Below are 16,218 nucleotides of genomic sequence, written 5' to 3'. Positions count from 1 at the left end.
AAACAATCCGGTTAATTCTTTTAGTTATTTTACAATGTACAATTAAGTTAGTGACTACAGTCACCCTGTTGTGCTAATAGGAGATTTTATTCATTCTTTATAAATATTTTGGACCCACCAACAATCTCTGCCTCTCCACCACCCACTCACTCCTGTTCCTAGCCTCTGGTAACCATCCTTCTACTCTCTATGTCCATGAGTTCAATTGTTTTGATTTTTAGATCCCACAAATGAGTGAGAACAAATGATGTCTTTCTGTTCCTGGCTTATTTCACTTAACATAATGACCTCCAGTTCCATCCATATTGTTGCAAATGACAGGATCTCATTCTTTTTTATGGCTGAATAGTACTCCATTGTGTATATGTACCACATTTTCTTTATCCATCCATCTGCTGATAGACACTTATGTTGCTTCCAAATCTTAGCTATTGTGAACAGTGCCGCAACAAATATGGGAGTGCAGATATCTCTTCAATATATTGATTTTCTTTATTTTGGGTATATACTCAGCAATGGGATTGCTGGATCATATGGTAGCTCTATTTTTTGTTTTTTTTTTTAGAAGCCTCCAAACTGTTCTCCATAGTGGTTGTAGTAATTTATATTCCTGCTAATAGTGGATAGGGTTCCCTTTTCTTCACATCATTACCAACATTTATTATTGCCTGTCTTTTGGATATAAGCCATTTTAACTGGGGTGAGATGATATCTCATTGTAGTTTTGATTTGCATTCCTCCGATGATCAATAATGTTGAGCACCTTTTCATATGCCTGTTTGCCATTTATATGTCTTTTTTTGAGAAATGCCTATTCAGATCTTTTGCCCATTTTGATTTTTTTCCTGTAGAGTTGTCTGAGCTCATTATATATTCTGGTTATTAAGCCCTTGTCGGATGGGTAATTTGCAAATACTTTTTCCATTGTTTGGGTTGTCTCTTCACTTTATTGATTGTTTCCTTTGCTGTGCAGAAGCTTTTTAACTTGATGCGATCCCATTTACTCATTTTTGCTTTGGTTGCCTGTGCTCATGGGGTATTAATCAAGAATTTTTTTCCCAGACGAATGTCCTGGAGATTTTCCCCAGCATTTTATTGTAGTAGTTTCATAGTGTGAGGTGTTAGATTTAAGTCTTTAATTCATTTTGATTTGATTTTTGTGAATGGAGAGAGAGAGGAGTCTAGTTACATTCTTCTGAATATGGACATCCAGTTTTCTGTGAACTATTTATTGAAGAGACTGTCTTTTTCCCCAGTATTTGTTCTTGGCACCTGGGTTGAAAGTGAGTTACTGTAGGTGTGCAGGGGGTTGAAAGTGAGTTACTGTAGGTGTGCAGGTTTATTTCTGGCTTCTCTTTTCTATTCCATTGGCCTCTGTGTTTGTTTTTATGCCAGTATCAAACTGTTTTAGCTACTATACTTCTGTAGTATAATTTGAAGTCAGGTAATGTGATTCCTTCAGTTTTGTTTTTTGCTTATGATAGCTTTGGCTATTCTGGGTCTTTTGTGGTTCCATATAAATCTTAGTATTGTTTTGTCTATTTCTGAGAAGAATGTCACTGATATTTTGATAGGAATTGCATTGATTCTGTAGATTGATTTGGGTTTTATGGGCATTTTAAGATTATTGATTCTTTAATCCATAATCATGGAATATTTTTCCATTTTTTGGTGTCCTCTTCAATTTCTTTTATCAATGTTTTATAGTTTGCATTATAGAGATCTTTCACTTCTCTGGTTAATTCCTAGGTGATTAACTTCACTTGTGGCTATTGTAAATGACATTACTTTTTTATTTCATTTTCACATTTTTCACTGTTGGCATATAGAAATGCCACACTGATTTTTATATATAGAAATCAGCATACTGATTTTTGTATGCTGATTTTGCATCCTGCAACTTTCCTGAATTTATTTACCAGTTCTAGGTTTGTTTGTGTAGTATTTAGGTTTTTACAAATAGAAGATTATATCATCTGCAAGGAAGGATAATTTGACTTCTGCCTTGCCAATTTGGATGCCCTTTATTTCTTCCTCTTTTCTGACTCCTTTAGCTAGGACTTCCTGTACTATGTTGAATAACAGTGGTGACAATGAGCCTTCTTGTTGTGCTCTGGATCTTAGATGAAAGGATTTCCATTTTTCCCCATTCAGCATGATACTAGCTGAGGGTTTGTCACATATGGCTTCAATATGATGAGGTATATTCCTTCTACACCCAGTTTTTTATAAAAGGATGTTGAATTGTATCAAATGCTTTTTCACCATCACTTGAAATAATCATATGGTTTTTATCCTTCATTCCGTTGATATGATATATTACACCGATTGACTTGCATATATTGAACCATTCTTGAATCTCAGGAATTAATTCCACTTGGTCATGATGAAAAATCTTTCTAATATATTTTCCAATTCAGCTTGCTAGCATTTTGTTGAGGACTTTTGCATCAATATTCCTCAGAGATATTGGCCTGTAGTTTTCTTTGTCTGATGTGTCTTTGACTGGTTTTGGGATCGGGGTAATGCTGGCCTCATAGGATGAGTTTGAAAGCACTCCCTCCTCCTATGTTTTTTGGAACAGATTGAGTAGGATTGGTATTAGTTATTCTTAAAATGTTTGGTAGAATTCAACAGTGAAACCATTAGGTTCTGGGCTTTTCTTTACTGGAAGACTTTTTATTACAGCTTTGATCTCATTACTTGTTATTGCTCTGTTCAGGTTTTGGATTTCTTCCTAGTTCAATTGGTAGGTTGTATGTATCTAAGAATTTGTCCATTTCTTCTAGATTTCCCAATTAATTGGCATATAGTTGCTCATAGTAGTCTCTACTGATCCTTTGAATTTCTGCAGTATCAGTTGTAATGTCTCCTATTTTGTTTCTGATTTTATTTAGATCTTCTCTTTTTTCTTCTTAGTCTGGCTAAGGGTTTGTCAATTTTGTTTAACTTTTTTGAAAAACAGCTTTTTGTTTCATTGATCTTTTGTATTTTTTTTCATTTCAATTTCATTTATTTCTGCTCTGCTCTTTATTCTTTATTATTTTCTTCTACCAATTTTGGGTTTGATTTGCTCTTGCTTTTCTAGTTCTTTAACATGCATCCTTAGGTTCTTTATTTGAAGTTTTTCCTGTTTTTTGATGTAGGCACTGATAAGCTACAAACTTCCCCCATAGTACTGGTTTTGCTGTATCCCATAAGTTTTGGTATGTTGTGTTTCCATTATCATTTGTTTCAAAGCATTTTCTAATTTATTCGTTGACCCACTGGTCATTCAGGAGCCTATTCTTTAATTTCCATGTGTTTGTATAGTTTCCAAAATTCCTCTTGTTATTGACGTTTGGTTACATTCCATTGTGGCCAGAGAAGATGCTTGGCATTATTTCAATATGTTCAGTGTTTTAAGACTTGCTTTGTGAACTAACATATGGTCTATCATTGAGAATGACCCATGTGCTAAAGAAAAGAATGTGTATTCTATAGTCACTGGGTGAAATATTCTGTAAATACTTATTAGATCCATTTGGTATACAGAGCACATTGAGTCTAATATTTCTTTTTTGATGTTCTGTCTGGAAGATCTGTCTGGAAGAAATGCTGAAATGGGGTGTTGAAGTCTCCAGCTATTATTGTATTGGAGTAGCTCTAATAATATTTGCTTTATACATCTCGGTGCTCAAGTGTGGGTGCATATATATTTAAAATTGTTATATTCTTTTGCTGAACTGACGTCTTCATCATTATATATTGACCTTCTTTGTTTCTTCTTATGGTTTTTGTCTTGAAATCTGTTTTGTCTGAAAGAAGTATAGCAACTTCTGCTCTTTTTTGGTTTCCATTGGCATAGAATATCTTTTTCCATCCCTTTATTTTCAGTTTTTGTGTGTTTTTATAGGTGAAGTGTGTTTCTTACAGACAACAGATCAATCGGTCTTTTTTTTTTTCATCCATTCAGCTGCTCTATGACCTCTTATTGGAGAGTTTAGTCCATTTATAGTCAATGTTACTATTGAGAAGTAAAGACTTCCTCCTGCCATTTTGCTATGTGTTTTCTGGTTGTCCTGTGCTCATCTCTTCCTTTTTTCTTTCATTTCCTTTCTTCCTTTAGTGAGCATGATTTTCTCTGGTGATATGATTTATATTCTTGCTTTTAATTTTTTGTGTATCCAATGTATCTTTTTTGGCTTGAGGTTACCATGAAGGTTGCAAATACTATCTTATAACCCATTATTTTAACCTGATAACAACTTAACATAGTTTGCATGAACAAACAAACAAAAAGAAAACTAAAAAAAAATCAACTCTATGCCTTAACTTTGTCTCCCGCTTTTTACCTTTTTTTGTTTTAATTTTTATCTTATTGTACTTTACTATCTATGTCTTGAAAAGTTGTTGTAGTCATTTATTTATTTGGTTCAATGTTTAGTCTTTATATAGAGGATGAGTAGTTTACACATCACAGTTAGTGTTATAACAGTTTGTGTTTTTCTGCATGGTTACTATTACCAGTGGGTTTTATATCTTCAGATATTTCTTTTTGCTCATTACATTCCTGTTCTTTCTTATTGAAGTACTCCCTTTGGCTTTTCCTGTAAGACAGGTCTGGTATTGACGAAATCCCTCAGCTTATGTTTGCCTCAGAAAGTCTTTATTTCTCCTTCACATTTGAAGAATATTTTCGCTGGATATACTATTCTAGGATAAAACTTTTTCTCATTCAGCACTTTATATACGTCATGCCACTCTCTCCTGGCCTGTAATGTTTTTACTGAAAAATCTGCTGCCAGACGTATTGCAGCTCCATTGTATATTATCTGTTTCCTTTCTTTTGCTACTTTAGGATCCTTCCTTTATCCTTGATCTTTGGAAATTTTATTATTAAATTCGTTGAGGTGGTATTCTTTGAGTTAAATCTGCTTGGTGTTTCATAACCTTCTTGTAATTGGATGTTGCTATCTTTCCCTAGGTTTGGGAAATTCTGTTATTATCCCTTTAAATACATTTCCTACTCCTATCTCTTTTCCTACCAGGTATTTGAGGCCAATAACTCAGATTTGCCATCTTGAGGCTATTTTATAGATTCTGTAGGTGTGTTTTATTGTTTTTATTTATTTTTTTATTTTTTCTTTTATCTCCTCTCACCATGTATTTTCAAATATCCTGTCTCCAAGCTCACTAATTCTTTCTTCTGTTTGATTCATTCTGCTATTAAATGACTCTGATACATTCTTCAGTATGCCAATTGCATTTTTTTCCACTCCAGAATTTCTGCTTGATTCTTTTAAATTATTTTAATCTCTTTGTTAAATTTATCCAATAGAATTCTGAATTCCTTCTCTGTGTTATCTTGAATTTTTTGGAGTTTCCTCAACACAGATATTTCTAATTCTCTGAAAGGAGAACTACAAACCACTGCTCAAGGAAATAAAAGAGGATACAAACAAATGGAAGAACATTCCTGGCTCATGGGTGGGACGAATCAATATCGTGAAAATGGCCATATTGCCCAAGGTAATTTATAGATTCAATGCCATCCCCATCAAGCTGCCAATGACTTTCTTCACAGAATTGGAAAAAACTACTTTAAAGTTCATATGGAACCAAAAAAGACCCCACATCGCCAAGTCAATCCTAAGCCAAAAGAACAAAACTGGAGGCATCATGCTACCTGACTTCAAACTATACTACTAGGCTACAGTAACCAAAACAGCATGGTACTGGTACCAAAACAGAGATATAGACCAATGGAACAGAACAGAGCCCTCAGAAATAATGCTGCACATCTACAACCATCTGATCTTTGACAAACCTGACAAAAACAAGAAATGGGGAAATGATTCCCTATTTAATAAATGGTGCTGGGAAAACTGGCTAGCCATATGTAGAAAGTTGAAACTGGATCCCTTCCTTACACCTTACACAAAAATTAATTCAAGATGGATTAAAGACTTAAATGTTAGACCTAAAACCATAAAAACCCTAGAAGAAAACCTAGGCAATACCATTCAGGACATAGGCATGGGCAAGGACTTCATGTCTAAAACACCAAAAGCAGTGGCAACAAAAGCCAAAATTGACAAATGGGATCTAATTAAACTAAAGAGCTTCTGCACAGCAAAAGAAACTACCATGAGAGTGAACAGGCAACCAACAAAATGGGAGAACATTTTCGCAACCTACTCATCTGACAAAGGGCTAATATCCAGAATCTACAATGAACTCCAACAAATTTACAAGAAAAAAACAAACAACCCCATCAAAAAGTGGGTGAGGGATATGAACAGACACTTCTCAAAAGAAGACATTTATGCAGCCAAAAAATACATGAAAAAATCCTCATCGTCACTGGCCATCAGAGAAATGCAAATCAAAACCACAATGAGATACCATCTCACACCAGTTAGAATGGCAATCATTAAAAAGTCAGGAAACAACAGGTGCTGGAGAGGATGTGGAGAAATAGGAACACTTTTGCACTGTTGGTGGGACTGTAAACTAGTTCAACCATTGCAGAAGTCAGTGTGGCAATTCCTCAGGGATCTAGAACTAGAAATACCATTTGACCCAGCCATCCCATTACTGGGTAGATACCGAAAGGATTATAAATCATGCTGCTATAAAGACACATGCACACGTATGTTTATTGTGGCACTATTCACAATAGCAAAGACTTGGAACCAACCTAAATTTCCAACAACAATAGAATGGATTAAGAAAATGTGGCACATATACACCATGGAATACTATGCAGCCATAAAACGTGATGAGTTCATGTCCTTTGTAGGGACATGGATGAAACTGGAAATCATCATTCTCAGCAAACTATCACAAGGACAAAAAACCAAACACCACATGTTCTCACTCATAGGTGGGAATTGAACAATGAGAACACATGGACACAGGAAGGGGAACATCACACACCGGGGACTGTTGTGGGGTGGGGGGAAGGGGGAGGGATAGCATTAGGAGATATACCTAATGCTAAATGACGAGTTAATGGGTGCAGCACACCAACATGGCACATGTATACATATGTAACAAACCTGCACATTGTGCACATGTACCCTAAAACTTAAAGTATAATAATAATAAAATTTAAAAAACAAACAAAAAAAGAAAGGTCACATATCTGTGTTTCTCCAGGATTTGTCGTGAATGCCTTATTTAGTTCATTGGTGAGGTTATGTTTACCTGGATGGTCTTGATGCTAGTAGATGTTCTTCAGTGTCTGGCATTGAAGAGGTAGATATTTATTGTAGTCTTCATCGTCTGGGCTTATTTGCACATGTCCTTATTGGGAGAGCATTCTAGATATTCGGTAAGACTTGAGTGCTGTGATTTAACCTGTATCTGCATTAGGAAGCATCGTAAGTTCAGTAACACTGTGGTTCTTGCAGACTTGTAGAGGTACCACCTTGGAAAAGATTCAGGAGAATTCTCTGGATTACTAGGCAGAGACTCTTGTTCTCTTCCCTTACTTTCTCCCAAACAGCTGTAGTCTCTCTCTCACTCTCTCTGTCTTTCTTTCTGTGTGTGTGTGTGTGTGTTCTGGGTCATGTAAAGCTGGGGGTGGAGTGACACAATCACCCCTGTGCCCACTACCACTGTGTCTGTGCTGGATCAGACCTGAAGCCAGCACAGCACTATTTCTCACCCAAGGCCTGCAGTGACGGCCCTCTGGCTACTGCCTATGTTTTTCAAGGCCCTGGGGCTCTACAATAAGCAGATCACAAAGCCAGGAAGGCCTATGTCCTCCCCTGCAGTCTAGGGAGTTCCCCCAGGTCTTGGGTGGGTCCAGAGATGCCATATGGGAGTCAGGCACTAGAATAAAAACCTCAGAAGTCTACTTGGTGTTCTATTGCACTGCAGCTGAGCTGGCACTCAATTCACAAGGCATAGTCCTTCCCACTCTTCCCTCCCACTTCCCAAGGCAGAGAAGCCTTACCTCTTAGCCCCCACCACTATAGACAATGGGAACTACTGCCAGACTACTGCCAACATTCCCTTAAGGCTAAGGTCTCTTAAGTCAGCTTATGGTGAATGCTGCCTGATGTGAGACTCACCCTTCAGGACAGTGGGCTCCCCTCTGGCCCAGGGCAGGTCTAGAAATGCCATCCAACGTTCAATTCCTGGAATCAAGAATCCCAAGGGCCCACTTGGTGCTCTACCCCCCTGTGGCTGTGCTAGTACCTAAGGTGCAAGAAAAAGTCCCCTTTTACTTTTCCCTCTGATTGTTTCAAGCAACAGGAGTTTTACACCATAGCCACTACAGCTGGCACTGTGCTGAGTCTCACCTGAAGACAGCAGGTCTCAGAGGCTCACCCAAAGCCCTCAACATAGTGCCTGGGTATCGCTGCTGGTTATTCAGGGTCCAAGGGCTCTTCAGTTAGCAAATGATGAATGCTCTCAGACCTAGGTCCTTCCCTTCAAGGCAGCCAGTTCCCTTCTGGCCTAGGTTGTGCTAGAAATGCCTGGAATGGGGCCTGATGACTTTGACTGGTGCCATATCATGCTGTGGCTGAGCTGGTATCCAAAATTCAAAACAAATTCCTCCCCACTGTTCCCTCTCCTCTACTTAAGTGGAAGGAAGAAGTCTGTTTTGAAGTTGTGAGCTGTGCAGCCTGGGGTTGGGGGAGGGGTGATGTCAGCACTCCTTTAGCTTCCCCAGCTGGCATCCTAGCAGGTTGCATCTTCCCACAACTCCAGTCCACTGTCTCTTCTCCCAGTTCAACACTAGGAGTCACCTAGGAGTTGCAGTCTTTATGGCCTAGACTGCTTTTCATGTCCACTTAGACACACAGAACACTGTAGCCCTCAGTGGTGATGTTTTTTTTAAATTTTACTTTAAGCTCTGGGATACAAGTGCAGAACGTGTAGGTTTGTTACACAGATATACGTGTGTCATGGTGGTTTTCTGCACCTATCAACCTGTCATCTGGGTTTTAAGCCCCGTATGCATTAGCTATTTGTCCTAATGCTCTTCCTCCCCTCGCCTCCCACCCCTCAACTGGCCCTGGTTTGTGTTGTTCCCCTTCCTGTGTTCATATGTCCTCACTTATGACTGAGAACATGCAGTGTTTTGTTTTCTGTTCCTATGTTAGTTTGCTGAGGATGATGGCTTACAGCTTCATCCATGTGCCCGCAAAGGATATTATCTCATTCTTTTTATGGCTGCATAGCATTCCGTGGTGTATATGTATGACATTTTCTTCATCCAGTCTATCATTGATGGGCATTTGGATTGGTCATGTCTTTGCTATTGTAAATACTGCTGCATGTGTCTTTATAGTAGAATGATTTATATTCCTTTGGGTATATACCCAGTAATGGGATTGCTGAGTAAAATGGTGTTTCTGATTCTAGATCCTTGAGGAATCACCACACTGTATTCAGCAATGGTTGAATTAATTTACATTCATTACCACCAATAGTGTAAAAGCATTCCTAGTTATCCACAGCTTCATCAGCATCTATTGTTTTTGACTTTTTAATAATTGCCATTCTGACTGGTATAAGATGGTATCTCATTGTGGTTTTGATTTGCATTTCTCTAATGATCAGTGATGTTGAGCTTTTTTTTTCATGTTTGTTGGCTGCATAAATGTCTTCTTTTGAGAAGTGTCTGTTCATATCCTTTGCCTGCTTTGTGATGGGTTTGTTTGTTTTTACTTGTAAATTTGTTTAAGTTCCTTATAGATTCTGGATATTAGACCTTTGTCAGATGAGTGGATTGCAAAAATTTTCTCCCATTCTGTAGGCTGCCTGTTCATTCTGATGATAGCTTCTTTTGCTGTGCAAAAGCTCTTTAGTTTAATTAGGTCCCATTTCTCAATTTAGGCTTTTGTTGCAATTGCTTTTGACATTTTCGTCATGAAGTCTCTGTCCATGCCTGTGTCCTGAATGGTATTACTTAGGTTTTCTTCTAGGGTTTTTATGGTTTTGGGTTTTACATTTAAGTCTTTTATCCATCTTGAGTTCATTTTTGTATAAGGTGTAAGGAAGGGGTCCTGTTTCAGTTTTCTGCATATGGCTAGATTGTTTTCCCAGCACCATTTATTAAATAGGGAATCCTTTCCCCATTGATTGTTTTTGTCAGGTTTGTCGAAAATCAGATGGTTGTAGATGTATGGTGTTATTTCTGACATCTCTGTTCTGTTCTATTGGTCTATGTATCTATTTTGGTACCAGCACCATGCTGTTTTGGTTACTATATCCTTGTAGTATAGTTTGAAGTCAGGTAACACAATGCCTCTTAGCTTTGTTCCTCTTGGTTAGGATTGTGTTGTCTATACAGGCTCTTTTTTTTCCATGTGAAATTTAAAATAGTTTTTTTCTAATGCTGTGAAGAATGTCAATCGTAGTTTAATGGGAATAGCATGGAATCTATAAATTACTTTGGGCAGAATGGCCATTTTCTTGATATTTATTCTAAAGATGGTATGTTTTTCCATTTGTTTGTGTCCTCTCTTATTCCTCCTTCCCATCCCTTTTTAGCTGTATTCCTAGGTATTTTATTCTCTTTGTAACAATTGTGACTGGGAGTTTATTCATGGTTTGGGTCTCTGCTTGTCTGTTGTTGGTTTATAGGAATGCTTGTGATTTTTGCACATTGATTTTGTATCCTGAGACTTTGCTGAAGTTGCTTATCAGCTTAAAGAGTTTTGGGGTTGAGATGATGGGGTTTTCTAAATGTAGAAGGGGAATTTGACTGCAAACAGAGGCAATTTGACTTTTTCTCTTCCTATTTGAATACGCTTTATTTCTTTCTCTAGCCTGATTGCCCTAGCCAGAACTTCCAATAGTATGTTGCATAGGAGTGGTGAGAGAGGGCAACCTTGTCTTGTGCCAGTTTTCAAAGGGAATGCTTCCAGCATTGGTTAATATTATGACCAATCTTATCAGAAGCATTTTTAAATATTGTGAAACTGTTAATCTCATAGTTGCAGGTACAAGCTTTCTATAATTCTGATTTTCTCTCTAAAGGTCATATATTGTCATTGGCATTGGATTACTATATATGTTTTCCTTTAAATGACAGGCTTATTTCATTTTTGAGAAAATGCCTGCCAGATACTCAAGTTTGAAGAACCATGGTTTGTCTGCCAGCATTCCTACAAATAAAAATCGTGTTCCATGAGAAAAGAGGCTTGTTCAGCTTGCAGCTCAAACTGTCATGCAAGAGCTTTTTCCAGAGGCAATTTTTGTACTTTGGTATGCAGTGAAAGTCCTTTATGTGCACTTTCCATTTTTTCACACAGGCTATTAAAGAGAGAAGTACTGAATGGTTAAGATTTAATAAAATTAATATTTTTTATTGGCTCATTAAGGACATTTTTAACTGAAACTTGCCTTTAAAAAAATACAAACTGAGTTTAAACTGACCCTGCCTTGATTTGTGGTAAGGTGACAGCAGTTCTACCCACTATTAATTTTGTGCCATCAGTGCAAATGTCAACACAGTGAAAAAGGCAAGTAATATCCTAGTATAATTATCAAAATAGTTTTGACATTGCAGACTGCTTAAAACAGTCTCATATACTCCTAGTGTTTTTCAGATATTACTTTGAGAACCACTGGGGTAGAAATTAGAATTTTGGAAGATAAAAACCATAAATTTAAATGGTGGTTTGGGATGGGAGCCTAATCTGTAAAATAATCAAATTCTTCTCTTCATTTTTTTTTGCATGTTTAGTGGATGGGTATGTGAGGAAAATGGACAAAAGTAAAGTTATGTCTACAGAAGAAGTAGCATATTAGAATATGAGATTAGTCTTGTTACTAAGAAAAAAAAATGGCTTACATAGGTATCACCAAACTAGTACCCTCCTGCCACCTGTTTTGATAAAACGTTTGATTGGAAAACAGCACATAGACCACATGACCTGCAAGGCAAAAATGTTTACTCTATGGCCCTTTAAAATAAAACGGGTCGTTAGCTCTTGTCTTAGATAAATGTATTTACCTCTTAATTAAAACAGAGAGAAAATCAGCCGTTAGTGAAATTCAAACATTTACCAAAAGGCTTTGAGTAGCGTTGTTTGCATCCAGCCTTATCTTGGGGAATTAAAGTTTATAATATACACAAAGGGCCTGAGGGGGCAGAGTCACCTTTGATGGGGAAAGTTGGAATTTCCAGAGGATAAGTGGCGAGATGCTGGACTGGATTGGAAGGGTTAGAGAAGAGACAGAGATAGGAGCAAAATATATGATACAAACTTGTAAATGACTTCCTTTCTACCACAGGTAGACAGTTACAAGCTTTTTTTTTCTTCACATACCATATGCATTTTGAAAGCTAACTAATCCTTGAGTAAAGAACTTTATCATCTTAATATGATGGTCTGAGATGTCTAGGGAATACTTGGTGGGGAGGGTACTAAAGAAAGGCTAATCCCACTCCTCAGTCATCAGTTGTTTCTTGGGTGTATTGAGAAGCTCCACCCAAATTTCCCTTTCCTCACAGAAAAGGGAGTGCTCTCCAGCACTTGGTTCAGAGATTTGTTTTTTTAAAAGGAAAACCTAAAGACTTTATTTTTGCATGGCTTCTATGAATTGGAGATATTATTTATCCTCACTACAGTTGGAGTTCACTAATCAGTTTATTTAAGCTCATAGTATCTGTGTCAACAGAAGTATGCAAAAACAGAGCTCTTTATTTTGTAGGAGTTACCTTGGCAACATTATTTGAGGGGATTATTTGAGTACTCACTTGCAGGATGAGAGGCAAGGTTATGAGCAGGTATATTTCTAGCTAAGCACTCCCCGTCCCCCACCTTCTTTTTAGCCCTGATAGAAAGAATCCTAAAATTGGAATGCGCTTCATAAAATCTAAGCATATTACACTGCCAAATTAGAGGAACTGAAACCATCCCTACAAATTTTATAAAGTTAATCAGGGAAGAAGGGAGGGGAAAAACAAAAATAAATTAAGTTTGCAGTGCATTCAGCATTAATCATTAGGTCAGCTTGTTCTCTGACCCACGTCCTCATAGTTGTTTGCCTATTGCCTCAGAATCACGTAGACTCTGTTAGAAGATTATAATTCCTCTTAACTGCTCTATAGAAAACAACTTGAACATTTTAAAATGTTAAGTTTTCCCTTTGAGACATTCTTTCATGTCCTGCATAACAGTGGAACTACTGACATCCACTGGTCTGAAGGGCCACAGGGGAAGCTGACTCAGCAAAGAATGTAGTTTTCAAGACCCGATGCTTTCATCCTCCTAACCCCAACTAATCAATGACCTCAATTTTTCATCCCCTTAAAAATCCACAATCCCCTTAGAAATATCAGCCCAGAACTCCTTGGGGAGATTTATTTGACGGTCTCCTCTCATTTTCTTGCTCAGTACCCTGCCATCATTAAACTCCTCTTCTGCTGTAAACCCTGCAGTCTTGGTGTGTTGGTATGTTACTGCACAGCAGGCAAACAAAGCAGTTGGTCCTATGACAGAAGCATGGGCAGCCCTTTCAGAATTCAAACAGTAAGGAAATGAGGTGGTATCTCCTTGACGGCGTGCCCGTTAAAAGAGAGTGTTGTGACCTTTCCAGGAGCATTTTGCTGCCTTACCTTCTCAGGTAGAGCATGCCATCAATTCCCCTCTCCCAGTGGAGAAAATAGATGGGTGGGATTTGGGACATGTGCCTTATCTGGTGAGGGATAACTCATATTCTGTTCACCATGAAGCAAGACGACACCTTTTAATTAAAAATATTAAAGTGGAAAAGCAGTTATGGATAGATTTGCAAGTGCCAATCTGTACTATAGTCATTGCTTAATCTTGTTTTCATTAAACGATTGTTTCCAATAAAGGGGAAAGGACAGTTGAAGCAGAGAACTTGACAGAGAACGATATTCTACTACCAGCCATTCCAGGAACTGGTTTTATTTTCTATTTTGTTTTTAAAATTTTTATGTTAATTATTATGGGTACATGATAGTTGTATATGTTTATGGTGTACATGTGATGTTGTCATACAAGCATACAATGTGTAATGATCAAATCAGAGTAATTGTGGTATCTATCACCTGAAGCATTTATCATTTCTTTGTATTAAAAACATTCCAATTCTACACTTTTAGTTATTTTAAAGCATACAATAAATTACTGTTAACTATAGTCACCCTGTTGTGTTACTAAGTACTAGGTCTTATTCATTCTGATTGTTATTTTTGCACCCATTAACTAACCCATTTTTATGCTCTCCTCCCCACTACCCTTCCCAGCCTCTGGCAATCATCATTGCACTCTCTACTTCCATGAATTCATTTTTTAAAGCTCCCACATTATAAGTGAGAACATGCAATATTTGTTTTTCTGTACCTGGATTATTTCACTTAACGTGATGTCTTCTGGAACTGGTTTATTTTTGCCTCTACTTTGTTTACTTCAGCTATACATCTTCCTTTTCATTTTCTATAAGATGTAGAACCCAATGCTTTGCCTCTTCCCTTGAATTAAATGATTATCCATAGTTACATATTATTCCCATGGCTTTATTCAAGAGAGAGTTTCATTTTATTCTAACTGTAATGACAAAGTTGAGAGCCCCGGTATAGTAAAGTGACCTTGTTCTTTGCAAAAAAGTAACATGCAGCTATGTTAAAATTGAGCTCAAATTCTCTAAGGTGAGAACAAATAATCACAACTTGTGCTTTTTTGTGACACCTGATAGTGTCACAAAATACATAAGTACCTTTCATTTCTTGTTATTTGTCCTCTAGATTTGCTGAAAGAGTGAGACTTCATGAAAATGTTAAAAATGTAATATGTAGAATATCTTGACAATATTCCTCACAGCTCTGTAAAATCGGGCAACCTGTTCCCACTCTGGACCACCTCCCCACTATCCTTGTGCATTGCTGCTCCAATCACACTGGACTCCTTGCTTGATGTTAAACTTCCCAGACATGTTCCTACCTGTGGAACTATGCACTTCTTTCTCCTCTGTCAGTAATGTTCTTCCCTTAAATATCCACTTGCTCTCTCTCCTTATTTTGCTGAAGACTCCTATAACCTCTGGTGACAGATGTACTCTGGGCTGGCCTCAAATGAATCACAGCCTTTTGTAAAACCCTCCTATTGAGTGTGGGCACACCTGTGACTTGCATCTAACTGAAAGAATATGGCAAAAGAGATGGGATAGTACTTCCGTGATAATGTTACCTTATATGGCAAAGGTGAAAAGAATTTTTCAGATATAATTAAGTGCCCAAATCAATTTGACTTTAAATTAATAAAAATGGAGATTATACTAGTGGGGCTAATCTAATCAGGTGACTCATTTAAAAGAATGCCTAGATTTTTCCGGAGCTCAGAGACTGTAAACTACAGAGAATCTTTTCTTCTGGCTGTGTAGAAGCATCCTGCCCTGAGTTCCACAGTTGGGAGGAAATGCATTCTGCTAACAACTACATGAGCTTGGAAGAGAAAACTGAGCCTCAGATGAAACCAGCTCTGGCTGACTCCTTGACTGCAGCTTTGTAAGATCCTGAGCACAGCACACATTGAAGCTGAGGCTGGACAGTGGGTGTTGTTTTAAGCCACTAAGTTTGTGAATAATTTGATACCTAGCAGCAGAAAACTAATACACCTCCCTTTTGCAAGATGTATCCCATCTACCCTCTCTGTCCCTTTTCGCCACTTTGTTTTTCTTCATAGCCCATATGCCTTTCATATTTCAAATAATTTAATATGTGTGTGTGTTTTTATTTTCTTTCCCCACTATGGTATAAGCTTCATAAGTGCAACTATTTTGGTTTCGTTTGTTTACTGTTCTGTCCGCACTGTTTAGAAGAGAACCTGGAACGTAATAAACACTTAATATGTATTTGTTCAACAAATGAATAATAGTATTCTTCTGACTTCTTTGTTTTCTCTGTCACTCAACTGACTTCTGTGTTTCCAAGTTTCCCACAAAAGGATTTTTTTTATTTCTTCAATTTTTATCTTAAGAGGAACTTACCTCTCAGCAAAAGAGAAAATTATGTCAGTCAATACCTTAACAATGGAGGTTTACAAGCAATCTCACTTCCCAAAGGGCAGAAAATAAGAAACAGGTTGTCAGATTAATTACAACCGATGGCACAGAATGCTTATTAGAGAAAAATCACCGTAAATAAATTCTACAGTTTTAATATTTTTTAGGCTTTTCCAAAATCAACTGAAGATATATAAAGTTTCTTTACACATACAATCCCCAACACACTATGATCAT

General features: G+C 37.4%; 1 protein-coding gene across 1 annotated transcript in view; it reads left to right on the top strand.

The window, feature by feature from the left end:
- Positions 1 to 15,838, top strand: part of FBXO4 (F-box protein 4) — a 128,204-nt gene extending 112,366 nt beyond the window's left edge. The window contains exon 6 of the mRNA XM_016953354.4: positions 15,361 to 15,838. Within this exon, the coding sequence (XP_016808843.1) occupies positions 15,361 to 15,488 (128 nt within the window). The 3' untranslated portion in view covers positions 15,489 to 15,838. The remainder of the gene's footprint in view (positions 1 to 15,360) is intronic.
- Positions 15,839 to 16,218: the final 380 nt, after the last annotated feature.

The sequence above is a fragment of the Pan troglodytes genome, chromosome 4, assembly GCF_028858775.2.
Source record: "Pan troglodytes isolate AG18354 chromosome 4, NHGRI_mPanTro3-v2.0_pri, whole genome shotgun sequence".
Taxonomy (NCBI): Eukaryota; Metazoa; Chordata; class Mammalia; order Primates; family Hominidae; genus Pan; species Pan troglodytes.
The sequence above is the reverse complement of the archived record's forward strand: the minus strand, read 5'-3'. Positions and strand labels throughout refer to the sequence as shown.